The sequence below is a fragment of the Oryctolagus cuniculus genome, chromosome 12 (assembly GCF_964237555.1).
Source record: "Oryctolagus cuniculus chromosome 12, mOryCun1.1, whole genome shotgun sequence".
In the NCBI taxonomy this organism is placed as follows: domain Eukaryota; kingdom Metazoa; phylum Chordata; class Mammalia; order Lagomorpha; family Leporidae; genus Oryctolagus; species Oryctolagus cuniculus.
In genome coordinates, this window is record NC_091443.1 from 108,592,264 (window position 1) to 108,617,533 (window position 25,270).

At 66.9% G+C, this 25,270-nt stretch overlaps 3 protein-coding genes across 5 annotated transcripts; 1 reads left to right on the forward strand and 2 right to left on the reverse strand.

The window, feature by feature from the left end:
- The first annotated feature begins 293 nt into the window (after positions 1 to 293).
- On the forward strand, positions 294 to 10,124 carry MAN2C1 (mannosidase alpha class 2C member 1). Its single transcript, XM_051834604.2, has 26 exons — positions 294 to 452; positions 541 to 666; positions 1,528 to 1,651; positions 3,287 to 3,357; positions 4,010 to 4,187; positions 4,326 to 4,515; positions 5,266 to 5,372; positions 5,481 to 5,591; positions 5,783 to 5,875; positions 5,959 to 6,075; positions 6,227 to 6,322; positions 6,395 to 6,540; positions 7,095 to 7,218; positions 7,307 to 7,428; positions 7,574 to 7,659; positions 7,732 to 7,887; positions 7,980 to 8,068; positions 8,196 to 8,290; positions 8,456 to 8,560; positions 8,641 to 8,797; positions 8,895 to 9,038; positions 9,151 to 9,260; positions 9,348 to 9,427; positions 9,514 to 9,662; positions 9,754 to 9,854; positions 9,930 to 10,124. Exons 1-26 carry the CDS (start codon positions 352 to 354, stop codon positions 10,054 to 10,056), a joined length of 3,105 nt encoding a protein of 1,034 aa, XP_051690564.2. The 5' UTR covers positions 294 to 351; the 3' UTR covers positions 10,057 to 10,124.
- A 184-nt stretch (positions 10,125 to 10,308) lies between these two features.
- Positions 10,309 to 14,496, reverse strand: NEIL1 (nei like DNA glycosylase 1). 3 transcript variants are annotated; one of them, XM_070054647.1, is made up of 9 exons: positions 14,370 to 14,496; positions 13,290 to 13,724; positions 11,770 to 11,889; positions 11,624 to 11,687; positions 11,438 to 11,537; positions 11,163 to 11,290; positions 11,051 to 11,078; positions 10,848 to 10,911; positions 10,309 to 10,751 (listed from the first exon to the last, which is right to left on the reverse strand). In XM_070054647.1, the coding sequence occupies exons 2-9, from the start codon at positions 13,721 to 13,723 to the stop codon at positions 10,502 to 10,504; spliced, it is 1,188 nt and encodes a 395-aa protein (XP_069910748.1). In that variant the 5' UTR covers position 13,724; positions 14,370 to 14,496; the 3' UTR covers positions 10,309 to 10,501. The 3 variants fall into 3 exon arrangements, with proteins under 3 accessions (XP_069910748.1, XP_051690594.2, XP_051690592.2); XM_051834634.2 differs by lacking the exon at positions 14,370 to 14,496 and having other exon boundaries at positions 10,309 to 10,532; positions 10,617 to 10,751; positions 10,850 to 10,911; positions 13,290 to 14,338; XM_051834632.2 differs by lacking the exon at positions 14,370 to 14,496 and having other exon boundaries at positions 10,850 to 10,911; positions 13,290 to 14,341.
- A 1,731-nt stretch (positions 14,497 to 16,227) lies between these two features.
- COMMD4 (COMM domain containing 4) lies at positions 16,228 to 19,835 on the reverse strand. Its single transcript, XM_051834639.2, has 8 exons — positions 19,744 to 19,835; positions 18,034 to 18,105; positions 17,591 to 17,656; positions 17,470 to 17,509; positions 17,142 to 17,261; positions 16,975 to 17,055; positions 16,639 to 16,815; positions 16,228 to 16,550 (listed from the first exon to the last, which is right to left on the reverse strand). Exons 1-8 carry the CDS (start codon positions 19,744 to 19,746, stop codon positions 16,510 to 16,512), a joined length of 600 nt encoding a protein of 199 aa, XP_051690599.1. The 5' UTR covers positions 19,747 to 19,835; the 3' UTR covers positions 16,228 to 16,509.
- Positions 19,836 to 25,270: the final 5,435 nt, after the last annotated feature.

Here is a 25,270-nt window from a genome sequence, read left to right on the forward strand (position 1 = left end):
CTCTCCCTTCCCACGCCCCAGGATTTGCCCTGCAGCCCACCGACTGGGGCCCGGGCGCAGCATCCCGTGTGGCCGCAGGTTCGAGCCCCGGCTGCTTCGCTTCCCGGCCCAGCTCCCTGCAAATGCACCTGGGCAAGCCGCGGAGGATGCACCAGGTGCTTGGGCCCCTGCGCCCGCGTGGGAGACCCGGAAGAAGCTCCCGGCTCCAAGTCCCGAACGAGCCGCCGGTGTTCCCAGAAAAGCTGTCCGGGCCAGGAAGGCGCCCTTCGGGTGCCGGAACCTTTGGTGCCAGGCCAGGGGCCGCTCCGGCGGCGCCTGCGGGCTTCCGGGGCGAGCAGCGGGCGCGCGGCCATGGCGGCGGCGCCGGCCTTCAAGCACTGGCGGACCACGCTGGAGCGGGTGGAAAAGTTCGTGTCGCCGCTGTACTTCACCGACTGTAACCTCCGCGGCAGGTGCGGGGCCGGGCCGGGGGCCGCAGGGCCGGGGGGAGGAGGGGGCCGCGCTCGGCCGCAGCGCGCGCCCACAGGCCCCTCTCGCCAGGCTTTTCGGGGACAGCTGCCCCGTGGCCGCGCTCTCCAGCTTCCTGACGCCGGAGAGGCTCTCCTACCCGGAGGCCGTGCAGCAGGCCTTCAGCCCCGCGCAGGTCGGCGACAGCTTCGGACCCACGTGGGTAACGCCTCCCTCCCTCGGGGCGGGGCCCGCGGAAGCCCCGCCCTGCCACCCGCCCACCTGGGACCCCCGCGTCTCGGTGGGGCGGGACCCGGGACCCCGCGTCTCGGTGGGGCTGGACTCCGGGACCCCCGCGTCTCGGTGGGGCTGGACCCCGGGACCCCCGCGTCTCTGTGGGGCTGGAACTCGGGCCCCCGCGTCTCGGTGGGGCTGGACCCCGGGACCCCGCGTCTCTGTGGGGCTGGAACTCGGGACCCCGCGTCTCGGTGGGGCTGGACCCCGGGACCCCGCGTCTCTGTGGGGCTGGACCCCGGGACCCCCGCGTCTCGGTGGGGCTGGAACTCGGGACCCCGCGTCTCGGTGGGGCTGGACCCCGGGACCCCGCGTCTCTGTGGGGCGGGACCCGGGACCCCCGCGTCTCTGTGAGGCTGGACCCCGGGACCCCGCGTCTCGGTGGGGCTGGACCCCGGGACCCCGCGTCTCGGTGGGGCTGGACCCCGGGACCCCGCGTCTCTGTGGGGCTGGACCCCGGGACCCCGCGTCTCGGTGGGGCTGGACCCCGGGATCCGCGTCTCGGTGGGGCTGGACCCCGGGACCCCGCGTCTCGGTGGGGCTGGACCCCGGGACCCCCGCGTCTCGGTGGGGCTGGAACTCGGGCCCCCGCGTCTCGGTGGGACAGGACCCGGGACCCCGCGTCTCCTGCCCGCCCGGGGGACCCACGGTTCCGCCTCCCTCACCTCGCTGCCCGCCCGCCGCTCCCCTCCACTGGGCGCTCCCGGCCGAGGACCCCGTGGTGCTGCAGAGGGTTGGGTGCACGTGACCTCCACGGGCCACACTCTCACCGGGGCTGCCTTGCAGGTGGTGGACGTGCTGGTTCCGCGTGGAGCTGGCCATCCCTGAGGCATGGGTGGGCCGGGAAGTTCACCTGTGCTGGGAGAGCGATGGAGAGGGCCTGGTGTGGCGCGATGGGGAGCCTGTCCAGGTGAGGAGCCCTGCCCCGCGGCCGGATGCGCCCGGTACCGCCCGGTTCCACCTGGCCACAGGAGTGCCAGCGACAGCCTGCAGGGTGGTGTCCCTGCCGCCTGCACTGGGAACGTGCTGTCCATCCCTGTGCAGTTTGGCCCCTAGTTCTCAATAAACTGGTTTTCTTTCTTTTTTTTTAAGAGATTTATTTGAAAGACAGAATAGGGGTCAGCACTGCGGCACAGCAGGTAAAGCTGCCACCTGCAGCACCGGCATCCCATATGGGCACCTGTTGAAGTCCCGGCTGCTCCACTTCCGATCCAGCTCTCTGCTGTGGCCTGGGAAAGCAGTGGAGGATGGCCCAAGTGCTTGGGCCCCTGCACACACGTGGGAGACCCGGAAGAAGCTCCTGGCTCCTGGCGGATCTGTGCAGCTCCAGCCCCTGGGGCCATCTGGGGGTGAACTAGCAGATGGAAGATCTCTGTGTCTCTCCCTCTCTCAGCCTTCTCTGTAGCTCTGCCTCTCAAATAAATCTTTAAAAAGAAAGAAAGGCAGGGTGCCGAGTGTGGGCGAGACGTCTACCTGCTGGTTCACTCTCCAGATCACTGCCTGGAACTCCATCCGGGTCTGCCACGCGGGCGCAGGGGCCCAAGCACTTGGGCATCCTCTGCTGCTTTCCCAGGCACAGCAGGGAGCTGGGTGGGAGGCGCAGTAGCCTGGGCAGGGTGCCCGCTTAGCCATGTGTAATACGTGCTGAAGGGAAATCACTCCAAATGGCTGTAGGTGACCGGAGGTAAAACAGTTGAAGCCATCGCCCTGCGTCTGGGCTGGACTGTGGTTCTTCCTGTCTTAGAAGGCAGAGCCAAGCCGGCGCCATGCTCACTAGGCTAATCCTCCGCCTTGCGGTGCCGGCACCCTGGGTTCTAGTCCCGGTCAGGGTGCCAGATTCTGTCCCGGTTGCCCCTCTTCCAGGCCAGCTCTCTGCTGTGGCCCGGGAGTGCAGTGGAGGATGGCCCAAGTACTTGGGCCCTGCACCCCATGGGAGACCAGGAGAAGCACCTGGCTCCTGCCATCAGATCAGCGCGGTGCGCCGGCCGCAGCGCAGCAGCCATTGGAGGGTGAACCAACGGCAAAAGGAAGACCTTTCTCTCTGTCTCTCTCTCTCACTGTCCACTCTGCCTGTCAAAAAAAAAAAAAAAAAGCAGAGCCGGCCCCGCTCCCCGGCCCGCAGGCGTCTCCTGGCCTGCACTTGCCGAGCGCGGGCACACGGCAGGGAGACCTGTCCTGCCTTGCACGGAGCTTCCCTTCAGATGCGGGTTTTTAAAGATTGATTGATTTGAAAGAGAGAAAGCGACAGAGAGATCTCCCCTCTGCTGGTTCACTTCCCAGACAGCCACAGCAGCTGGGGCTGGGCCAGGCTCAGGCCAGCAGCTTCTTGGTCTCCTGTGTGGGCGGAGGTGTCCAAGCTTGCCGGCCAGGCCACAGCGCCAGCCCCTCTCTTCAGCTAGTTTGTCGGGGCGGGAGCCACGGCCAGGCTGCCAAGGGAGCTGCACCGCCTGCCGGGAGGCCCTTGCCTTGTGCATCGCGGCCCTGCCTGCGGGCCTCCCACAGCTTCACCGGAGGCTGCAGACCCTGTCCTCCTGCCCTCCCCCAGGGTTTGACCAGAGAAGGTGAGAAGACCAGTTTCGTGCTGACCGACAAGCTGGGGGAAGGAGACCCCCGGAGGTGAGTGGCTCCCTGCGCCCTGTGGTCTCAGGGAGTAATACACCGGGAGGGGTCAGCCAGGGTCACGGAGGCTGGGCCCGGTCCTGCCTGGGGTGGCCGCCCCAGGAGCAGGTGGGTCGGCACCCAGACCCGAGTCCCAGGCCAAGGCGGGGCAGCTGTGCAGGAAGGCCGTGGAAGGTGGAGCAGCGCTCGGTTCACTGGCGCCAGGCACGCCCACTGACTGTGCCAAGTCCTGGCCCGCAGACGGCGTAGTCACGGGGCACAGCACCTCCTCCAGTCTGTCTCCCGGGACTGCCTCCCCCACCTCCTTTTGTGAGGTGGTGTGGCACTGGGAGGTCTAGGAAAGTCTGTACTGTTGGGTGGAGTTACATGGGTGGGGCTTCGTGGGTGCTGACCCCAGCCTAGGCAGCCCCCCATCCCCGGCCGACACTGCACGTTGCTCACGCATGGGCTTCGGAATTCCACACCAAAACAAGCTTGTGTTTCGTTGCATTCCCACAAGCCCCTCTGAGACCCCACCCCGCAGTGCGGTGCACACAGCTCCACACTGGCCGCTGCCTCTCCAGCAGGCCCCGGGGTCCTCGGGCGGGGGCCGGGGCCGGGGCGGGGGCGGGGGCGGCCCCGGCCTGAGGCTGCCTCTCCGTGGGTGTAGCCTGACCCTCTACGTGGAAGTGGCCTGCACCGGGCTCCTGGGCGCGGGCAAGGGGAGCATGATCGCCGCCCCGGACCCAGAGAAGATGTTCCGGCTGCACCGGGCCGAGCTGGCTGTGTTCCACCGGGACGTCCACCTGCTGCTGGTGGATCTGGAGCTGCTGCTGGGCGTGGCCAAGGTTCGGGCGCTCCCCTGCCCCCACTCTCCCATCACCCTGGGTGTCAGGAGGGCTCCCCCACCACACAGGGGAGCGAGAGCAGAGGCTGGAGCTGGGGTAGGTCCCGGGGGCCGCACTGAGGGCAGGCCCCTGCTGCAGGGCCTCGGGCAGGACAACCAGCGCAGCTTCCAGGCCCTGCACACGGCCAACCAGATGGTGAACGTGTGTGACCCCGCGCAGCCCGACACCTTCCCTGTAGCCCGGGCCTTGGCCTCCAGGTTCTTCAGCCAGCGTGGCGGTGAAAGCCAGCACACTGTCCACGCCGTGGGGCACTGCCACATCGACACAGGTGGGCTGGTGCGGCCGGCGGGGGGGGGGGGGGGCAGCCGTGACCCTCTGAGCCCCGGGGCCTGGACGGCGGCTCTCCTGATCCCTTCGACACAATCCCGTGCCTTGTGAGGCCCCACGCTGGGTGCTCAGGGTGGAGACAGGGTGAGGGCGCAGGGAGCGTGGGGGCCGCAGGGCACTCAGCCCAGCTGGGTGGGAGGCGCTTCCGGGACAGTGGGAATGAGCGCAGCCCAGGTCCCCGAGTGGAGGGACGTGGGACCTACTGAGATGTCTGGAGTGCGCGGGGACTCCGGGGAAGCGCCAGAGCTTGGTCCTGAGCCTGACGGGGAAGCTTGCGGGAAATGCGCCCTGCAGGAGCGCCCCCTGGTGTCAGTCCTGCTCCAGCAGCAGCAGGGCTTCCCCTGCTGAGCCGGAGGACGGCAGGGGGTGTGGTTCTGGGCTGGGAAAGCCGCTGAGGCCTGGGTCAGGAGAGGCCGTGGTGTCTCCCGCAGGGCAGCCGGCCCGGCGCGGCCCTCGCAGAGCCAGTGTGTGCGCAGCCGGGTGCTCCTCGCTGCCCCTTAGGGACGCTCGGGGTGGCCTAGCCTGGAGCTGAGGCTGCTGCGGAGCCGGGCCTGGGTGACTGCCTGGCCACAGCTCCTCCTCCTCGGCAGGAGTGGTGGGAACCGACGGGGCGAAGGCCCGAGTACCCCAAGGGCTCAGAGGACCGGGCCTGGGGCACGGGCCTCGCCTCCACCCTCCGCCTCCCTCCCAGCCTGGCTGTGGCCCTTCAAGGAGACCGTGCGGAAATGCGCCCGGAGCTGGGTGACGGCGGTGCGGCTCATGGAGCAGAACCCGGACTTCGTCTTTGCCTGCTCCCAGGTCAGAGGGACCGCTGCGGGGCGGGGCTGTTCTCATCTCCACCTCCACCGGGCTCCACGGCCCCGGGGCCAGGTTCCTCCCGCCCAGCTCCCGCCCTGCTGCCCACAGGCGCAGCAGCTGGAGTGGGTGAAGAGCCGCTACCCCGGCCTGCACGCCCGGCTGCAGGAGCTGGCCTGCCGCGGGCAGTTTGTGCCCGTGGGGGGCACGTGGGTGGAGATGGTGAGTGCGCACACCCACACCTGGCTGTGGGTCAAGGGCTTCCCGCCCGCCCCGTGGCTCTGCTGGTGACTTCCACAGGGAGGTGGGGCGTGGTCCCAGGCGTCCTCCTCAGGCAGGGGCACAGTCGGCCGAGCAAGGTGGGTGCCCCCAGGGCTGGTGCCAGCCCAGTGCCTGCCCCTTGCTCACCCCAGGACGGGAACCTGCCCAGCGGAGAGGCCATGGTGAGGCAGTTCCTGCAGGGCCAGAACTTCTTCCTGCAGGAGTTCGGGAAGCCCTGCTCCGAGGTAGGCTGGGGGCCGGGCCAGCACAGGCCGGAGATGGGGGCCCTGGGCCCCGGGCCCCACGCTCCTGAGCCCCTGTCCCACAGTTCTGGCTGCCCGACACCTTCGGCTACTCAGCGCAGCTCCCCCAGATCATGCGCGGTTGTGGCATCGAGCGCTTCCTGACCCAGAAACTGAGCTGGAACTTGGTGAACGCCTTTCCGGTGAGCAGCCCCAGCAGCCAGGCCTGGCCCACCGCCTCTCCCCAGGCTCCCCCAGGCTCCCCCGGGGGCCCTGGAAAGGCCCCCAGACCCCACGAGTGTGCGCAGCAGCCAGGGCGGGACGGGTATGGAGGGCCCGCTCTGCCTCCCACAGCACCACACCTTTTTCTGGGAGGGCCTGGACGGCTCCCGCGTGCTGGTCCACTTCCCACCCGGCGACTCGTACGGGATGCAAGGCACCGTGGAGGAGGTAAGGGGGCGCCGAGGGCCCGGTGGGGCCAGTCCCAGGCTGACCCCCGCTGACCCGCTCCTGCCTGTCCAGCTGCTGAAGACCGTGACCAATAACCGGGACAAGGGGCGAGCCAACCACAGCGCCTTCCTCTTCGGCTTCGGGGACGGGGGTGGGGGCCCCACCCAGACCATGCTGGACCGCTTGAAGCGCCTGGCCGATACCGACGGGCTGCCCAGGTCAGGCCTGCACCCTCCAGCGGCCCCAGCCTTGCCCGCTGCCTGCCTTTCTGCCCCTGCCTCGGGCCCAGCCTGCCCTTGGAGACGTCACTTGGGGCGTGGGCGGGCGGGGGGGGGGCGGGGGGCTCCAGCCCAGCAGCCAGCAGCTCTCCAAGGCACCCGGAGCCTGTGCCGCGTGGGCAGGGAGCCGCGCCGCGTGGGCAGGGAGCCTGTGCCGCGTGGGCAGGGAGCCGTGCCGCGTGGGCTGGGAGCCGTGCCGCGTGGGCAGGGAGCCTGTGCCGCGTGGGCAGGGAGCCTGTGCCGCGTGGGCTGGGAGCCTGTGCCGCGTGGGCAGGGAGCCTGTGCCGCGTGGGCTGGGAGCCGTGCCGCGTGGGCTGGGAGCCTGTGCCGCGTGGGCAGGGAGCCTGTGCCGCGTGGGCTGGGAGCCGTGCCGCGTGGGCTGGGAGCCTGTGCCGCGTGGGCAGGGAGCCGTGCCGCGTGGGCAGGGAGCCTGTGCCGCGTGGGCAGGGAGCCGTGCCGCGTGGGCAGGGAGCCCCACGCCGTGGTCCCCTCAGGGTGCAGCTGTCGTCCCCGGAGCAGCTGTTCGCGGCGCTGGAGCGCGACTCGGAGCAGCTGTGCACGTGGGTGGGGGAGCTCTTCCTGGAGCTGCACAACGGCACCTACACCACGCAGGCGCAGGTCCGCAGAGGGCAGGGCGCGGCCCCGGCGGGGGGGGGGGGTGGGGCGGGGCTGAGACCAGACCCTCCCCCACCCTGCCTGGGCGCAGATCAAGAAGGGCAACCGGGAGTGCGAGCGCCTGCTGCACGACGTCGAGGTGCTCTGCAGCCTGGCCCTGGCGCGCGGCGCCCAGTTCCTCTACCCCGCGGCCCAGCTGCAGCACCTCTGGAGGTTGGTCCCGCCCTGGCCCGCTGCCCCCCGGCCGGGCCCGCGGCGCGCCCCACCCTCCCGGCCCCTGACCCGCTGCCCCCCCCCCCCCCCCCCCGCCGGGGCCCTCGGCGCGCCCCACCCGCCCGGCCCTGCCTTTGCCCCGCAGGCGCCTGCTGCTGAACCAGTTCCACGACGTGGTGACGGGAAGCTGCATCCAGCTGGTGGCAGAGGAAGCCCTGAGCCACTACGCAGGTGAGCCTGCTGCGCCCCTGGCGGCCGCGCGGGCCAGCCCTGCCCACCCGTGAGCGCCTGGTCTGTCCTCAGACATCCGTTCCCACGGCAACGCGCTGCTCAGCGCCGCGGCCGCAGCCCTGTGTGCGGGGGAGCCGGGCCCGGAGGGCCTCCTCATCGTGAACACGCTGCCTTGGAAGCGCACTGAGGTGCTGGCCTTGCCCAGGCCCGGCGGGGCCCACAGCCTAGGTACGGGGGAGGGTCGGGGAGGGCCTGCCCCAGCCCCTCCCAGTGCCCAGAAGGTCTGGGAGGCCACACTGATGCCTGGACCTCGTCCCCAGCCCTGGTGACGGTGCCCAGCATGGGCTACGCTCCTGCACCCACCCCCAGCCCACTGCAGCCCCTGCAGCCCGTGTGCGTGGTGCAGGAGGTGAGTCTGGCGGGGCAGGGCGGGGTGGGGGCGGGCTGCTGGGTCTGCTCCCCAGCCTGAGGCCGGGGGTGGGGGGCGACCAGGAAGCCCTCCTACAGATTCTGCCCCGATGCCTCTCCCACCCCAGGCTGACGGTTCAGTGACTCTGGACAATGGCATCATCCGGGTGAGGCTGGACCCAACCGGCCGCCTGACGTCCCTAGTGCTGGTGGCCTCTGGCAGGTGCCTGCCCTTCACTCCTTTCCCAGTGCCTGGCCCCCGGCGCCCACCAGTGGACCTGGAGTGGGACCCACTCGTGGTGCAGGGCAGGCTGGGCCAGGACTCCCTGCCCGAGTAGGGGGAGAGTGAGGTGGCCCGGTCATAAGGACCCTTCCCTCCGCCTGCCAGGGAAGCCATCGCCGAGGGTGCCGTGGGGAACCAGTTCGTGCTGTTTGACGATGTCCCCTTGTACTGGGACGCGTGGGATGTCATGGACTACCACCTGGAGACCCGGTACGGGCTGGGCAGGCCTGGCGGGGGCGGCGGGGACACAGACTGCCCTAGCTCATGCCTCCCTCCCACCCCTCCGCCAGGAAGCCCGTGCTGGGCCAGGCGGGGACCCTGGCCGTGGGCACCGAGGGCGGCCTGCGGGGCAGCGCCTGGTTCCTGCTGCAGCTCAGCCCCAGCAGTCGGCTCAGCCAGGAGGTGGTGCTGGACGTCGGCTGCCCCTACGTCCGCTTCCACACAGAGGTAGCAGGGGGAGGGTGGGGGCCGACCTCCCCAGCTGTGACAGGTAAGGCGGGCCGCCCCGGGCCTGCCTGGCCCCTACCCCCCACTCCGCCCCCAGGTGCACTGGCATGAGGCCCACAAGTTCCTGAAAGTGGAGTTCCCTGCCCGAGTGCGGAGCCCCCAGGCCACCTACGAGATCCAGTTTGGGCACCTGCAGCGGCCCACGCACCACAACACCTCCTGGGACTGGGCTCGCTTCGAGGTCTGCGGGCCGGGGGCAGGGGGCGCCTGGACTTGCCCACGGGCGCACGCAGGCGCTAGGGGCGGGCTCGGTCCGGAGCTGGGCGTATGCGGAGGGATGGGTGTGCCCCCAGGTGTGGGCCCACCGCTGGCTGGACCTCTCAGAGCATGGCTTCGGGCTGGCCCTGCTCAACGACTGCAAGTACGGCGCCTGCGTCCGAGGCAGCGTCCTCAGCCTGTCCCTGTGAGTGGGGGCGGCGGGTGGGGGCGGGGCTGCCGCGGCCCTGGGAACTGGCAGCTCCAGCCTGGCCCATGCGCACCTCTCACACAGCTTGAGGGCACCAAAGTCCCCTGATGCCACCGCCGACATGGGGCGCCACGAGTTCACCTACGCGCTGATGCCGCACAAGGGTGAGTGTGGGGGCAGGGCCCCCGCGGCCCCAGACCCCTCCCCAAGGGCCGCGTTTCCCACGTGCACGCTGTCCTGGCTCGGCCAGGCTCCTTCCAGGACGCTGGCGTCATCCAGGCCGCCTACGGCCTCAACTTCCCGCTGCTGGCGCTGCCCGTGCCGAGCCCCGCGCCCGCCACCACCTGGAGCGCCTTCTCCGTGTCCTCGCCCGCGGTGGTGCTGGAGACGGTCAAGCAGGTAGAGGCGGGGCGGGCGCGGCGGGGCGGGCCCTCCTCCGGCACCGCCCACCGCCCACCGCCCACCGCCCACCGCCCACCTCTGTCCGCAGGCGGAGGTCGGCCGCGCGCTGGTCCTGAGGCTGTACGAGGCCTACGGCAGCCACGTGGACTGCTGGCTGCGCACGGCGCTGCCCGTGCAGGAAGCCATCCTGTGAGTGGCGGGGGTGGGGGTGGGGGCGGCCCGTACGGCTCTCGCGGGCCCCTCACCGCCCCGCGCCTTCTGCAGCTGCGACCTCCTGGAGCGGCGAGACCCTGCCGGCCCCCTGCCCCTTGAGGACGCCCGCCTGAAGCTCACCTTCTCCCCCTTCCAAGTGCGGTCCCTGCTGCTCGTGCTGCAGCCTCCGCCCAGCTGAGTCCTCGCTGCCCCCGGCCTCAGCCAAGGGCCAGGCGCCCCTCGCGCAATAAATCCTTGGAGCCGGAAGGGCTGCAGCCCCTGCGCCCGTTTGGAGGGGGGGACGCCTCTCCCGGGCGTTGGAGGCCGAGACAGCCCCGAGGTTACCTGTGTGTGCCGGCTGCTCGGAAAGCCCTAGGCTGGGAGCCTGGGCTGCCTGGGGCCTGCTGCACCTGTCCTGTGCGCAGGGGCCAGCCCAGGGAGGGCCAAGAAGTTCAGATTTATCTATTTATTTAAAATCCAGCATTTCCCACGTGGGCTTAAAAATGTTAAAACGGGGCACCCCTAAAACTACGACAGCCACAGGGCTGGGGTGCTCAGCCCCTTACTTGGACCCACACAGCCCCCGCATCAAGGCCCCCTCCTGCTAAGGGGTTGGGGCCTCCTCGGGATCCAGGGGTGGGGAGTCAGCCTTCAGCTTCCGGGCTGGGCAGCGGCCTGGAGGAAAGACAGGAAGGGCTCGCTCCCACCCCTCCCCTCCCCTCCCCTCCCCTCCCCAGAAGGCTGATGGAGTGCACCCACCTGAGGCTGTCTGCCACCCCTCCTCCTGGCCTCCTCAGGGGCTCCTGGGTGCCGCTGGGCCGCAGCCTTGGAAGGGTCCTTTTTGGCTCTTGGTTTCCTGGAAGAGGCCTTGCGGGGAGGGGGAGCGGGAGGGTCCTGGGTGGAAGCGGTGGGGGGGAGGGTCAGAGCAGTCTGGAGATTGGTCAGGGCCCCCTTTGCCCCCACCCGCACTGGGCAGGAGCAGGCACACACACCTCCATCCTGTCCACCGGACCCGGCTGTGTCTCCCGGGATCTCCTCTTGCGCGACTTGGCCCCTGCAGGACACTGGTGCTGGGGTTGGAGGGTCCCCCCGGCCGACTCCCCCTCTGCGGTGAGCAGGTGCAGCGGGGCGGGGCCCTCCCGGCCCTCCCGGCCCTCCCTGCCCTCAGCCCATCACTGGCAGCAGCAGCTCACCTTTGGGCGCCAGGGGCCCAGGGTCCCCCTGGAACGGAACAGGGACACATCAGGACGTGGCCCAGATTGGGGCAGCAGCACCCCTCCAGCCTCCCGGGGGCTCGGCCCCCACCTGGAACCACATGGTGCGCCCGAGGTGGTCCTGCAGGGTGCTCATGCCTGGCACTCCGTAGCACCGCAGCCAGGCCCGGAAGGCAGCGAAGTCCTCCTGCCCGCGCTCCGGCCCGTAGCCTTTGCCCCCTGTGGGATTGGGGGCAGCTCAGCCACAGAGCTGGTGGGGCGAGTCAGGGCCGCGGGGACAGGGTTAGGAATCCTGGTCCCGCAGCCCTGCAGACACGTGAGGAGAGCAGGTCCGTGCAGCGACAGCGGGGCCTGCCCAGTCCTCACCCAGCCGCACCACCTCCTTGGGCACCAAGTGGCACAGCTCCAGCAGGTCCGGGTTCTGCAGCTTGGCCCTGATCTTCTGACTCAGGGTCAGCGTTGGGCTCTGAGGAAAGGGCCCGCCGTCAGCATGGGTCAGGGCCCCTCCCCCTCCCCCCACACAGCTGCGCCAGCCCCCCCTCCCCCGCTCACCAGCCTGCGCTGCTGCAGGGCCTGCAGAACCGTGCGGGCCCTCTCGAAGGGCGGGATCCTCAGCCTGCAGGGGGGCAGGCGGAGAGCCATGCTAAGCTGGGGGCGTGCGGCACGCGGGGCCCATCCCGGCCCTCGCGCCTGCTCACCGGAACAGGATCTCTGCCCGCAGGTAGTTGCCGATGCCGTTGAAGAACCTCTGGTCCAGCAGGGCCTCGCAGATGGGCCGGTCGAAGGTCTTGTCCGCCAGGTTCCGCAGCACGTTCTCCCTGCAGGGACACGGCCTGGGCGCCTGAGCATCCCTGCCCCGGCCAGGGCGGGGGCGGGAGAACCTGCCAGCGTAGTCTGGGCAGCTGAGGCCCGTTTCCCTGTCTGTCGATGGGAACAACCGGGAAGTGAAATTCCTTGTGAAACGGTGGAAAAACGACGTGTTCCGGGCACACAGGAGTCTCTGTGGCCAGGTGTTCACGAGCAAGAAGCCCGGCCAGGGCGCCGCGTCTCGGAGCAGGTGTGGATCTGACCTCATCAGGGCTCCAACCGCAGGCCCTGCAGGCGGCGTGGCTCTGGGCAGCAGGTGCGCAGGGGGAGTCCCGGCACCTGTGCTTTCTCCACAGCTGTGTGGCGCTGGCTCCTCTCGACAGACAGGCCTCAGCACCAATGTCCCCTCCCAAGTAGCTGTCCTCCTTCACCCCGTCCCCAGCCCTTACCAGGGGAGCAGGGGCCACACCCGGCTCGTTAGAGTTGGTGCAGTGGCTGACACCACACCACTGGAGTGGACCTGCACCACGTGCCAGGTGGGGCTGTGTGCCCCTGCAGGCCGGGGACAGTCACAGAGACCACAGGACACAGTCCAGTGGGCAGGCAGAACGTGGGAAACCACACAACCAAACTCCGACACACGCTCGCTCTCTGCCTCTCCTCTCTGTAACTCTTTCAAATAAATATATTTAAATAAATATATTTTAAAGGTGGGGGGGCGGCGCTGTGGAGCAGGTTAACACCCTGGCCTGCAGTGCCCGCATCCCATATGGGCATAGGTTCGAGACCCAGGTGCTCCACTTCTGGTCCAGCTCTCTGCTGTGGTCTGGGAAAGCCATAAGAAGGTGGCCCAAGTCATTGGGTCCCTGCACCCGCATGGGAGACCCAGAAGCTCCTGGCTTCAGATCGGTGCAGTTCCAGCCGTTGTGGCCAATTGGGGAGTGAACCATCGGGTGGAAGACCTCTCTCTCTGCCTCTCCTCTCTCTATGTAGCTCTTTCAAATAAATATTTTTTCTAAAAAAAAGGACTGAGACAGCGCTATCGGGGCCCCTCCCCAGCCTCCTGCCATGGCTCCTGCTCAGCCCCCTCCTGGTTCCACCTTTCTCGGCCTCCTGGGAGGCGGGGCCCTGCTTCCTGGCTCGCCCAGGGTCCCCCACCAGCCCAGCCCTCGGCAGACGCCAAACCATGGGGTGTGGACCTGCACGTCCAGAGCTGAGCGGACCAAACTCCCTCTTGACAAAGTTACTTTTCTCAGCTATTAGGTTGGAAGGTGCACAGCTCACCGGTGCAGCCGCCCTCCCTGCCCCGTCAGTCCGGGGTTTCTACACCCCCGCCCTGGGCCCCACCCGCGGCTGCTCCCAAGGCGCTGGAGGCCAGGGCTGTGCTCACCGCGCGGGAGGCTGACCTCACCTGAACTGCTCGTACTGCCGCAGGACGCACGGCCCGCGGCCCGGCTGCCACTCGCCGCCCAGCTCCCAGTGGCCGAAGCGGCGGACGTCCACGAAGCACAGGGCGAGCCGGGGGCCGGGGCCGGCGGTGTAGAAGCGCAGGTGGGCGTGGCGCGGCAGCGCATCGCCGGGCGCCAGCTGGAACGAGCCGGTCATGCCGAAGCGGAAGACCAGGGCCAGTGGTTCCTGGCAGGGCCTGGCCCCGGGCAGGGGTCGGAGCCAGAGGCGCAGCTCCTTGCCGCGGGCCAGGGCCGAGATGCGGTAGGCGCTGCTCTCGAAGGGCACCTCGGGGTTTTGGCTGACCGCAGACTTCTCCACGCGCCCGCCGAACACCAGCGCCCCGCACGCCTCGTTCACGAAGTGACTGGCCAGGTGCAGCTCGGGGCCCTCGGGCATCCTGTGCGGGCAGGACAGCAGGTCGGGCCGGGCGCGCCCTACGCGGAGAACTCCGAGGGTCGGAGGGGGACGCGGCCCGTCAGTGCAGCCACAGGCCCTGCCCCACGGCGCTCCAAGTCCAGGGCTGCGCTGGCCATCTCGGGTCCCCTGTCCTCGCCGGCAGCCGCCCTTCCCCGCCTTGGGTGCCGGCGGAGCCCTGCACTCCGCGGTCCGAACGGGCTTCGCCGTCTGCAAGCCCCGCTCGCTCCCCGGCCTCCGCGCCGCCCGCAGCCGCGAGCCCCGGGAACCGGCCGGTCCGAGGGATGCACTCCCGTCCCGGCCTTCGCCCTCCCGGCTCCGCCGCAGGCTCTCTCCGGGTCGGGGGCGGCCTCCCTCGGGACTCCTCGCTTTGCGGCCGGGCGACGCTCGGTGGCCGCGGCCTTGTCCTCCGTAACCCGGCCCGCCTGCTCCCCAGGACCCCCCAGCCCCGCCGGGTCTCGGCTGCGTGGCGCACGCGCGCACGTCCGTCCCGCTCCGGCTCCCGGGGCGGGACCCTTGCGGGCGGCCAAGGTGGGCTCGAGGCGGGGGTCGTGGGCTGTGCTCGCCGCCGCGGCGCCTGCTGGGAAGTGTAGTCCCCGGCGCGGGTGCCTGGGCTGGGGGCGCTCACCTGGCGGGGAGGCGACAGGCTGCCCGCTGGCCGGCGCGGCGGGGTCTGGGGTCGAGTCCGAGCCCCGGGCTCAGCCGACTGCGGTTGAGGGAAGTCACCCGGCTGGTCCCGGGTAGGGTCGGCCCCGCCCGCAGGAAACAGCAGCGACGAGCGGGTGCCCAGGTGCCTGCAGCTGCGCAGGGCACGCACGGGTGCGCGGTCCGCGCCGACCCTGGGGACCCGGGGTGGCCCCAGCACGGTCAACAGCTCGGGCGAGCGTGCACATCACCGCGCCTGCGGCAAAAAGCCAGAGCGTGGGAACAGAGCCCACGGGGCAGGGTTCAGGCGGGGAGGGCGGGTCTGGCTCGGCCGCACGAGGCTGGGGGGCCGCAGGCGCAGCCCCAGCGCAAAGGCCCGGGGGCAGGACACAGGCCCGTCGTCGCAGCCGTGGTGGTGCAGGCCTGGCCCCCGGGGCCCGCGTGCAGTTTGCATCTTATTCAAAGCGGCCCGGCCCAGCTGGGCACCACTTCTACTTCCCCTTCCTCTGTTTACTCCATGTTTTGGCGGAAGCATTTCCGGGTAAGACAAGGACACACGTCACGCCACAGCCGCACATCCACCTCTGAAAGCCGGCGTCGCCGAAGCCACCGGTCTCACCTAACAACGCGAATACCCCCAACACCCGGAAACCACGCCGCGGGCGCCCCCGAGATCCCGCCCGGCTCCGCACTCCAGGCAGGCTCCGGTGGAGGATTATCGGTCGGGATTAACGGTGCCTATTTTGGTACAAAACATCTTTAAGTCCTGTTTCTTCCCCCAGCCCACAGTTCCCACGAGCTTCCTGAAGCGCCCTCTCGCGTGCCGAATCATTTCCGACCCACAGCGGCCCTCGCCCCTCTTGCGGCATCTCCAGGAAGCCACCCCTCTGAAGCTGCGGGGTTGGGGCAGGGGTCTGGGAGCGCAGGCGACAGAGCCCTCGTGCTGCTGCGCACTGGGCCGCGGGAGGCGCCCAGCACCTGCCTGCCCCACCTCGGCGAGGCTCGAAGGACGAGGGCTGGGGCGGCCGCGGTGGGACGCCTTCCTGGCTGTGACCACCCAGAACGCTGCCTGGCGATCTTCTGTTCATTACATTAATTTGCATGCAGTAACATTCACCCTTTTTAGAATGTGAGTTTTTGAGAAATGCATTCAGCTGTGGAAAGATCACACACACACACACACCCTCACCCCCACCCCGGGTCGGCATCATGACCAGTGAGGTAAGCGGCGCCGGCATCCCACATGGGCACCAGTTCCTGCCCCGGCTGCTCCACTTCCGATCCGGTGCCCTTCTAATGAGCCTGGGAAAGTAGCGGAGGACGGCCCAAGTCCCTGGGCCCCTGCACCCACGTGGGAGACCTGGAAGAAGCTCCTGGCTCCTGGCTTCAGCCTGGCCCAGCAGGCATCTAGGGACTGAACCAGCAGATGGAAGCTCTCGTCTCCAACTTTTTTAAATAATTTGAAAGGCAGAGTCACACAGAGAAGGGGGAGGGGAAGGGCGGGGGAAGGGAGAGAAAGAACGAATGAATATGGATCTTCCATCTGCTGGTTCACTCCCCAAATGGCCCCAATGGCCAGGAGCCAGGAGCTCCATCCGGGTCTCCCACGTGGGTGCAGGGCCCAAGCGCTTGGACCACCCTCGGCCGCCTTCCCGGGCCGCAGTGGAGCAGCGGGGACTGGGACCGGCGCTCTGCTCTAGGACGCGCCCTAACCCACGGCCGCACTGCTGGACCAGAGGCCTGTCCAGCTGTTCCTCCCTGTTCTCTGCTGCCCTCCTGCGGGCTACCTGAGCACAGAGACGCAGTCACTGGGCGCAGTGCGACAAAACACAGCGGGGGGCTGAAGTGCGGCCGTTTATTTCTCACAGTCCCGGGTCTGGCGAGGGCCCTCCCAGCGGGCAGCCGGCGCCTGGTGCCTGACACGGCTCCTCCGGACGGTGACCGCGCCAGCACGGGCCCCGTGCCTGTCCTGAGGAGGATGGCGGGGCGAGCAGGGCCCTCCTCTCTCCACAAGGCCCCCGCCAGGGGCCCCCGGCCCAGGGAGCCACACGCTGCCCAGGCCGGCATCCAGCGGCGACAGAGCAAGGCCCGCTGGCGTGGCAGGGCGGGCCGGGGCGGCCTCCTCAGCCCAGGCTGCTCATCAGCCTCTGGGCCTGTTTCAGCTCTGCGGGAGGAAGGGGGGGTGAGAGGCTGGCAGCCCCCGGGGGGGGGCCTGGGGAGGACCCCGCCCTCCGGGGGCAGCCGCTCCTCACCTGCCAGGAGGACCTGAAACTTGGCCGCGGAGAGGGTCACGGCCACGGGCTTGGCCGCGGCGCCCGGGGCGGCCACCACCTCCAGCCGCAGGTGCACCACGGGCTCTTCCACGGAGCGCAGCAGGCTGGAGCTCAGGGTGTAGTCCACCCTCCAGCCCACGCCCACCAGCCTGTTCACTGCAGGGCAGGCAAGGGGGGCTCAGGAGCACGCGGCGCCCCCAGGCCTGGCCCGTACCCTGCCCGGGCTCCGGGGGCGGGCGTCTGGGAGCCCAGGAACCCACAGCGGACCCCTCTGGGGATGGCGGGGCCCGACCCCACCCGGCACCCCACACTCACCGCGCAGGCTGCAGGCCCGCAGGTGCTCTTGCAGGGGGCTCTGCTTCTCCTCGTAGCCGCGGCACAGGGTGGCGGCGTGCTCTGGGGGACACAGGGGGTCCGCTGAGCGCCGGCGCCTCTGGCACCCTCGGCCTGGCCACCCCCGCCTGCCCGCCCAGCCCCCGCACCTTTGGGCAGCCCGAGCTGCTGCAGCTCACTGGACAAGGACTCGCTGTCCACGCTGTGCTTGGCGGCGCTGGAGAGGATGAAGCTCAGCACGGCGACCGTGGCCTTCACGTCGCCTGACTCTGGGGGGCGGCGGGGGGGGTCACGCCACGCGGCCCCACCTCCTCCCTGTGGCCCCAGGGCCCCGCCTCCTCCCTGTGCGGTAGGGCTTGGGAGGAAGCGCTGGTCACCGCCTTCCTCTTCCTCCATAAGGCGGCTGAGTCAGGGAGGGCTGCTGGGAGGAGGGGGCCTCTGGGAGGGCACCAGGCCGCTCCCCGGGGGAGCACTCACCAAACCTGGCGTCAGCAGTGAGCCTCAGGATCTTCTCATACTGGGGGGGGAAAGGAGGCCCTCAGGTCAGGTGTGAACCCCCCCCCAACCAGGACGAGGCCAGGGCGGGACCTGCACTCACGTCCATCTCCTGCCCCAGGAGCTCCTTCAGCACCTGGCCACACAGCAGCCGCAGCTTCACGGAGGACTGGGGGGGAGGCCTCGGTCAGCCGGGCACAGGCCGGCACACGAGCCCCCCCCCCGGCACAGGGGCACAGGCCGGGCACAGGCGCCCCCCTGGCACCGGGCACAGGCCGGCACACGAGCCCCCCCCGGCACAGGGCACAGGTCGGCACACGAGCCCCCCCCCGGCACAGGGCACAGGCTGGCACACGAGCCCCCCCCCGGCACAGGGCACAGGTCGGCACACGAGCCCCCCCCGGCACAGGGCACAGGCCGGCACACGAGCCCCCCCCCCCGGCACAGGGCACAGGCTGGCACACGAGCCCCCCCCCCAGCACAGGGGCACAGGCCGGGCACACAAGCCCCGCCCCACCCCACCCCCGCAGGCCCCGAGCACTCAACGATCTTGGCCAGCGTGCTGATCTCCGCCAGGACCCAGTCGGGACAGTCCAGGTCGCCGCAGAACCGGAACCTCTGTAAGGCAGGGGGGCACTCAGCGCTGCCGCTCGGCAGGAGCCCGGCCCCAGGGCAGGGGGGTAGAGGGGACACTCCCCACCAACCCATGGCCAACTGCTCCGCCGTCTGCACTGTCTGGTAACAGGCGTCAACCCGGTGCCTCTCCGGGGGCATCTCCCAGGCTCCGTGCCAGGGGCCGCCAGCACCGAGACCAAGTCCCTGGCCTCGGGCCACGTGTGACCTGACCTGTCCCGGCTCCTCCCCACCCTGGCAGCATCCTGGTCAGCTGCCCTGGCCCACGCCAGAGTGTGGCTCCCTCTCCTCTTCAGAGGGGGCCCCCTGACCACGCCTTCTTTTTTTTTTTTTTTTTGACAGGCAGAGTGGACAGTGACAGAGAGAGACAGAGAGAAAGGTCTTCCTTTTGCTGTTGGTTCACCCTCCAATGCTGATCCGAAGCCAGGAGCCAGGTGCTTCTCCTGGTCTCCCATGGGGTGCAGGGCCCAAGCACTTGGGCCATCCTCCACTGCATTCCCTGGCCACAGCAGAGAGCTGGCCTGGAAGAGGGGCAACCGGGACAGAATCCGGCGCCCCGACCGGGACTAGAACCTGGGGTGCCGGCGCCGCTAGGCGGAGGATTAGCCTAGTGAGCCGCGGCGCCGGCCTACCACGTCTTCTAACCAGCCCCCACACGAGCAACCTGGGGCACTGGTGGAGACGTCCACTATCTCTCTGCTTAAAATTTGTTTGAGGGACCGGTGCTGCGGTGCGGCCTCCCATACGGAGGTTCGAGTCCCGGCTGCTCCACTTTCCACCCAGCTCCTGCTAATGCACCTGGGAAAGCAGTGGAGGGATGGCCCAAGTGCGTGGTCCCTGCACCCACGTGGGAGACCTGGAAGAGGCTCCTGGCTCCTGGCTTCAGCCTGGCCCAGCCCCAGCCACTGTGGCCATCTGGGGTGAACCAACGGATGGAAGACCTCTCTCTCTCTCTCTCTCTCTGCCTCTACCTCTCCAACTCTGCCTTTCAAATAAGTACATAAAAATCTTTAAATTTTTGTTTTAATCTACTTGAGAGAGAAAGTTCTTATCCCCTAGTTCCCTCCCCGAATGCCTGCGACGGCCAGGGCGGAGCTGGAGCGGGGAACACGACCCAGGTGTCCCACGTGAGTGGCGGGCACCCAACTCTTCGGGCCACCACTGCAGCCTCCCGGGGTGTGGGTCAGCAGGACGCGGGCGGCAGCACCGGCACCGGGAGCCCACCCCGGGCACCGCGCTGCCGCCTCACCGCCCACCCGCCCCCGGCGCGGCGCGGGGCTCAGACCGCGCATCCGACAGGTGTCAGCTGAGCGAGCACGCAGGAGGTGGCAAGTCGCAAGCTCCTGTCCACCGCGCGGGCTGGGGAAGCGGGCACCTCTGGGCACGCTCCCGAGCCAGGCAACCCCGCAGGAGACCCGCTCCGCACCGGCCGGCGACGGGAGCACCCGGAGCGGGCGGCCTCGGGTCTGCGACCCCGCCGTGCGGGGCAGCGGGTCTCACGCTCCGCCCCACCGCGCCTGCCGAAGAGCCGAAGCCCCGCCCTCGCTCCTCGTTCCGGGAGCCACCAGCGCCCCAACGGCGCCGCCCCTGCACCCGCTGCCTCGCTCCACCGCAGGCGCTCACCATCGCGCCGGGAGCCCGGGACGCCGCAGCCTCGGCTTCCGCTGCGCGCGGAGTCGGCTGATGCCGCGATCACGTGACTCGGCGGCCGGGGGCGTGGCCCGCGAGGGGCGCGTGGGGGCGGGAGCGCCCCCTGGAGGACCGGAGGACGCAGTGCAGGAGCCCGAACCCGGAGGGAGCCGGCCTCGCCCCAGTTCAGCATGGGGCGAATCCTGGCCGCAGGACACGGGGAGTGGGCTCCTGGACAGGACCCGCGGAGCTGGGCGTCCTCAGTCGTTTCCACGTCTCCCGCCGTTAAGCAGTACCACAAATATAGCTGTGGCATACTTTAAAACGTTACTGAATTATAGCAACACGCACACAACTAACTGCACACGAGCAGCGTCGAGTTTAGTGAATTTCCATCAACTGTTCACCCCACGTTAGCAGCGGCAGCAGACAGGGGCGCAGATCCAGGCGGTCCAGGCGAGGGCCGTGTTCCTGCACCCCAAAACCAGCACGGGGTTCCCCGGAAGCCGACTTTTACTGCAAAGCACAGAGCAAGCAGCGGGCAGCCGGCTCGGTGCCCAGGGTCCCGGAGTGTGGCAGGTGCACCCTGGGGCCGAGAGCGGCGTGCCCAGCTCCCCTCCTGCTCAGGGGCGACGAGGCGGGAGGGGTGGTGGGGGACACCTGGGCGCGGGCGGCCAGCGCGGAGTGGGAAGAAGCAGCAGAAGGCCGAGAGGCGCAGGACGAATGAAGAGGGAACTGCTCTGTGCCGGCCCCTGATCCCTGCCGGGCACCGCAGGCCAGAACCAACACCCGCACAGCGGGGACTCCATTCTGGAGCGCCTGAGCTCCACCTTGAGAAAGAAGCCGCCCCCCCCCGCCCCCCCCCGCCCCCAGACTGTGCTGTAGAACTACGACCTAACACGCTCGGACAATAGCAGTCACCGCATCGCACTTGGCCGAGCGCAGAAACCCCCTAGCATGCTCGCTCAAGCTTAAAAGCAGACAGGCGGGGGCCGGTGTGTGGTGTAGGGGGGAAAGCCGCCGCCTGCAGTGCCGGCATCCCAGGTGGGCGCCAGTTCCAGTCCCGGCTGATGCACTTCCGATCCAGCTCTCTGCTGTGGCCTGGGAAAGAAGAGGAAGATGGCCCAAGTGCTTGGGCCCCTGCACCCTCATGGGAGACCTGGAAGAAGCTCCTGGCTCCTGGCTGCAGCCTGACACAGTCCTGGCTATTGCAGCCATCAGATGGAAGATCTCTCTCTCTTTCTCTTTCTCTCTCTCTCCCCCTGCCTCTCTGTAACTCTGCCTTTCAAATAAATAAATCATTAAAAATAAATAAATAAGCCGGCGCCGTGGCTCACTAGGCTAATCCTCCGCCTTGTGGTGCTGGCACACCGGGTTCTAGTCCTGGTCGGGGCGCCGGATTCTGTCCCAGTTGCCCCTCTTCCAGGCCAGCTCTCTGCTGTGGCCAGGGAGTGCAGTGGAGGATGGCCCAGGTGCTTGGGCCCTGCACCCCATGGGAGACCAGGTTAAGCTCCTGGCTCCTGCCATAGGATCAGCGCGGTGCGCCGGCCGCAGCGAGCTGGCCGCGGCGGCCATTGGAGGGTGAACCAACGGCAAAGGAAGACCTTTCTCTCTGTCTCTCTCTCTCACTGTCCACTCTGCCTGTCAAAAACAAAAACAAAACAAAACAAAAAATAAATAAATAAATAACAGATAGGCTGTACGTGGGTTAATGAAACGATTGTAATTTGTCTATGACCCACATATGATTTAGGCCGATACCTGGATTAATGTCAAGATTATAAATGGTGTTGTTAAGATTATGATTGATACTAGTTTTGCATAGGCTTTAGGTCAGCGTGACCCTAGTAACCGTGTATCCCCCTCCCTCCTGTTTTGGTGGTTTTTGCCTTTATAAACCCTGTTGCTCTGGGCTTCGGGGTGGGGAGTTCCTCGGGGCGTGCGCCGGCTCTTCGCTGCCGGCAGTGAAGGACCAAGGACCGGCACATTTGATCAGTGAGCGGCGCTGTTCTGTGCACTCGCCCGGCACAGCCGTCACACTTCCCAGCTCTCCGTAGCACAGTGGCGCCCGCCCAGGAAGTAGAAATGAAACCCACCCCAGCCAGTGGGAAAACTGAGCTCGGCTATTGCCGGAGTCCAGCTCCCGCCAGTCGGGGGGCCCCAAGGTGTGCAAGGTGTTGGCGCTCGGAGAAATGAGAGACGCTCACAGCAAGGCTGAGGGCACGCCTCTGGCTCCCGAGCCCCAGGCTGTGTTTATATCCTAAGTCACATAATGTTTTTTCTCACTATAACAAGTCCGTTGTCCATTTTTTCTCATCACAATTCTTTGATGTTCAGAAGCCTGGGTTACAGTCACAGACAGGTGCAGGGTTACAGTCACAGACAGGTGCAGATAACGGGCTGATCACACACGCCAAGGCCTGGAGTGCGGCTGGGCTGTGCAGAAACTGGCTACTCCGGCTAGAACAGTGCCTTCCTAATCTAATCTTCACCAGACGCCCCAAGGTCAAAGCAGGCCCTTTTTAAATGTATCCCCTTTGCGGTTCTTTCTGTAATTCCTTAACGTCTCTATTGTGCTTGTTGAAGGTTCGCTGAGATCTGCTCTACAGTTCTGACATCCCGACCGCTGCTGTATCTGTGCTGTATCTGCAGCATACATTGAATTAAAGCTTTAATGACATTTGTCTTTCTTCTAGTGGGAAGTCTATACCAAGGAGCCTGTTGCCTTTTTTTTTTTTTTTTTTTTGACAGGCAGAGTGGACAGTGAGAGAGAGAGAGAGACAGAGAGAAACGTCTTCCTTTGCCGTTGGTTCACCCTCCAATGGCTGTCGCGGCTGGCACGCTGCGGCCGGCACACCGCGCTGATCCGATGGCAGGAGCCAGGAGCCAGGCGCTTTTCCTGGTCTCCCACGGGGTGCAGGGCCCAAGCACTTGGACCATCCTCCACTGCACTCCCTGGCCACAGCAGAGAGCTGGCCTGGAAGAGGGGCAACTGGGACAGAATCCGGCGCCCCGACCGGGACTAGAACCCGGTGTGCCGGTGCCGCAAGGCGGAGGATTAGCCTAGTGAGCCACGGCGCCGGCAAAGAACATTCTTAAGAACTTGCGTTTCACCGTACCAATGGCTCCCGAAAAGCGGAAACGGCAGCAAGTATCTGCCTAGAGGCTGGGACGCCTGCGTCCCACATCCCAGGGCTGGGACCCGGCTCTCCCAGTTCCAGCGCCCTGCTAACGCTGGCCCTGGCAGGCAGCAGGGATGGCCCAAGTGCCCGTGTCCCTGCCCCCACCTGGGACACCTGGATGGAGCTGCTGGCTTCCAGCTTCGCCCTGGCCCGGGCCTGTCTATCGAGAGCACTGGGGTGGGGAGCCAGCAGATGAAAGATCCTCTCTCTCCCCCCCCGCCCCTCCACTGTAGCTCTGACTTGCAAACAAATAAAAAAAAAAAAAAAAAAAAACTTAGGAGGAGCAGGTGTTTGGTACATGGTTAAGCTGCCCTGATTATCAGAGTGCTGGGTTCAAGTCCCACCTCTGCTACTGCAGACCCTGGGAGGTGGCAGGTGAGGGCTGGAGGGCTCAGGTCCCTGCCAAGCACAGGGGGCCTGCATGAGTGGCTCCCGACCTTGGGCTGGCCCAGCCCTAGCTGTGGAGAGCGAGCCCTCTGTGTGTCTGTCTCTGTCTCTCCTCCATCTGCTCGCCTTTCAAATAATAAATAAAAAATTAGGAATATGTGTAAACTGCCTTAAGTCAATAGAGGTTTTTTTTTTAAGATTTATGTATCTATTTGAAAGGCAAAATGACGGTGAGAAGGAGAAACAGAGAGGTCTTCCATCCACTGGTTCACTCCCCAAATGGCTGCAACGGGCCAAAGCCAAGAGCCAGGAGCTCCACCCAGGTCTCCCAAGTGGGTGTATGATGGGAGAAAGGCAGGGTTCTTGCCTGCGAATTCAGGCGTGAGACAGAGTAGTGGAAAGTAAAGTAACAAAGTTTCTTAGGGCAGGGACGGATGGGCACCTCTCCAGACAGGACCTGGGAGCGCCCAGTCGCTCGGACTTGGGGAGAGGGAGTTTGCATGACTGAGTGGAGAGAACACACCTGGGCAGGCCAGGCGGGCGGCTCAGCAGAGAGGCAGAGGGCTGAGCACGCCGTCCGGTTGAGACCGGGGGTTTTTAAGGAGATGGGTCTCTGTCTTCACACGTCTCCTCCTGAAACAAAGGATTTTATGGCTGTAAATATTAAGAAGCTCCTATCTGAGTTTTCCCCTGAAGGTATCAGACAGGAGGAAGCCTAGCTGGCGCCATCCTGGGTTCAGAGGAAGGGTGAGCAGGACCCCCTGGAGAATGGGGATCGGGAGCAGGGTGTTTGAAATGCAGATACTGGGCTGCACCTGGGAGATTGTGGAAGGTTTGTCAGGCAGAAGGGGCAGGGACCCCACCTGGCAGGTTATCAGGTAGAAGGGGGCAGGGCAGGATAGGAGTGCCGGGCTGCCCCTGAAACATTATTGGGATGGCTGTGAGATGCAGCATATGCTGGACATAGAAGTCTTCCCTTTAGGCCTGTTACACACACATAAGCTCATATCTGACTTCCTAGCTAACAGGTGCAGGGACCCAGCACTGGGGCCATCTTCCGCTGCCTTCCCAGGCACATTAGCAGGGAGCCGGATCAGAAGCGGAGCAGGTTTCAACCCGCGCTGTGATGTGGGATGTGGCTTACACCACTGTGCCACAGCACCAGCCCCTCAATCAGGGTTTTGAAAATCACAACAGCAAACAAACAGCAAATGTAACATCAGACGGGCAAATTATTTAAATTCTGGAGATCAGGCAAAAAGGTAGCTGGCATGTCCTTTAATGTCGTGGTGCGGTATTGCGTCGGAGAGATTTGTTTCACAAATAGAACCCCCAGAAGCACCTGGCGGGCCCAGCCCACTGTCTACTCCAGCTGGCCGAGGATTTGCTTTTCTAACCAGTCCTCAGGTGCGGCTGACCAGGCCGTGAAAGCCACTGACGTAGAAAGCTGTTCCTGAAAGCTGTTTGTTGACTCACAGTCTCTGCCCGCCAGAGCAGAAAGCCCTCCAGGACCCTCCAGGATCACGGCTTCCCCGCAGGTGCACCTGCGTCCCGCAGCTGCTGCCACGCACAGCGCATGGTAGCAGAGCGGGTAAAGCGGCACGGGCACCCCACACGGCGCCTGTTCACGTCCCACCTGCTCCACTTCTGATCCAGCTCCCTGCTAACGGCCCGGGAAAAGCAGCGGAGGTTGGCCCAAGTGGTTGGGCTCCTGCTGCCCACATGGGAGACCTGGAGGAGGCTCCGGCTTCCGGCTTCCGCCTGGCTCAGCGCTAACTGAGCCCCACCTCCCAGAGTTTCTTTTTTTTCTTAAGATTTATTATTTATTATTTATTTGAAAGGCAGAATTATATATAGAGAAGGAGAGACAGAGGTCTTCCATCTGCTGGTTCATTCCCCAAATGACTGCAATGGCTGGGGTTTGGCCAGACTGAAGCCAAGGGCTTGGAGCT

Bases quoted from the DNA above. Each gene is read 5' to 3' on its own strand.
- COMMD4 (XM_051834639.2), bottom strand. The intron at 17,657-18,033 runs GTTGAGTGCTCG...CCTCCCCCCCAG, and splicing joins TCAGCACGCTGGCCAAGATC to TCCTCCGTGAAGCTGCGGCT. The intron at 17,056-17,141 runs GTGCGGGGGCTG...TGTGTCCCCCAG, and splicing joins GCAGCTCGGGCTGCCCAAAG to AGCACGCCGCCACCCTGTGC.
- NEIL1 (XM_070054647.1), bottom strand. From the start codon at position 13,723: ATGCCCGAGGGCCCCGAGCTGCACCTGGCCAGTCACTTCGTGAACGAG. The intron at 11,890-13,289 runs GTGAGGTCAGCC...GTGTCCCTGCAG, and splicing joins CGGCAGTACGAGCAGTTCAG to GGAGAACGTGCTGCGGAACC. The intron at 10,912-11,050 runs GTGAGCTGCTGC...AGTGTCCTGCAG, and splicing joins TGGGCCCCTGGCGCCCAAAG to GGGCCAAGTCGCGCAAGAGG.
- MAN2C1 (XM_051834604.2), top strand. From the start codon at position 352: ATGGCGGCGGCGCCGGCCTTCAAGCACTGGCGGACCACGCTGGAGCGG. The intron at 453-540 runs GTGCGGGGCCGG...CCCTCTCGCCAG, and splicing joins GACTGTAACCTCCGCGGCAG to GCTTTTCGGGGACAGCTGCC. The intron at 7,219-7,306 runs GTCCGCAGAGGG...GCCTGGGCGCAG, and splicing joins CCTACACCACGCAGGCGCAG to ATCAAGAAGGGCAACCGGGA.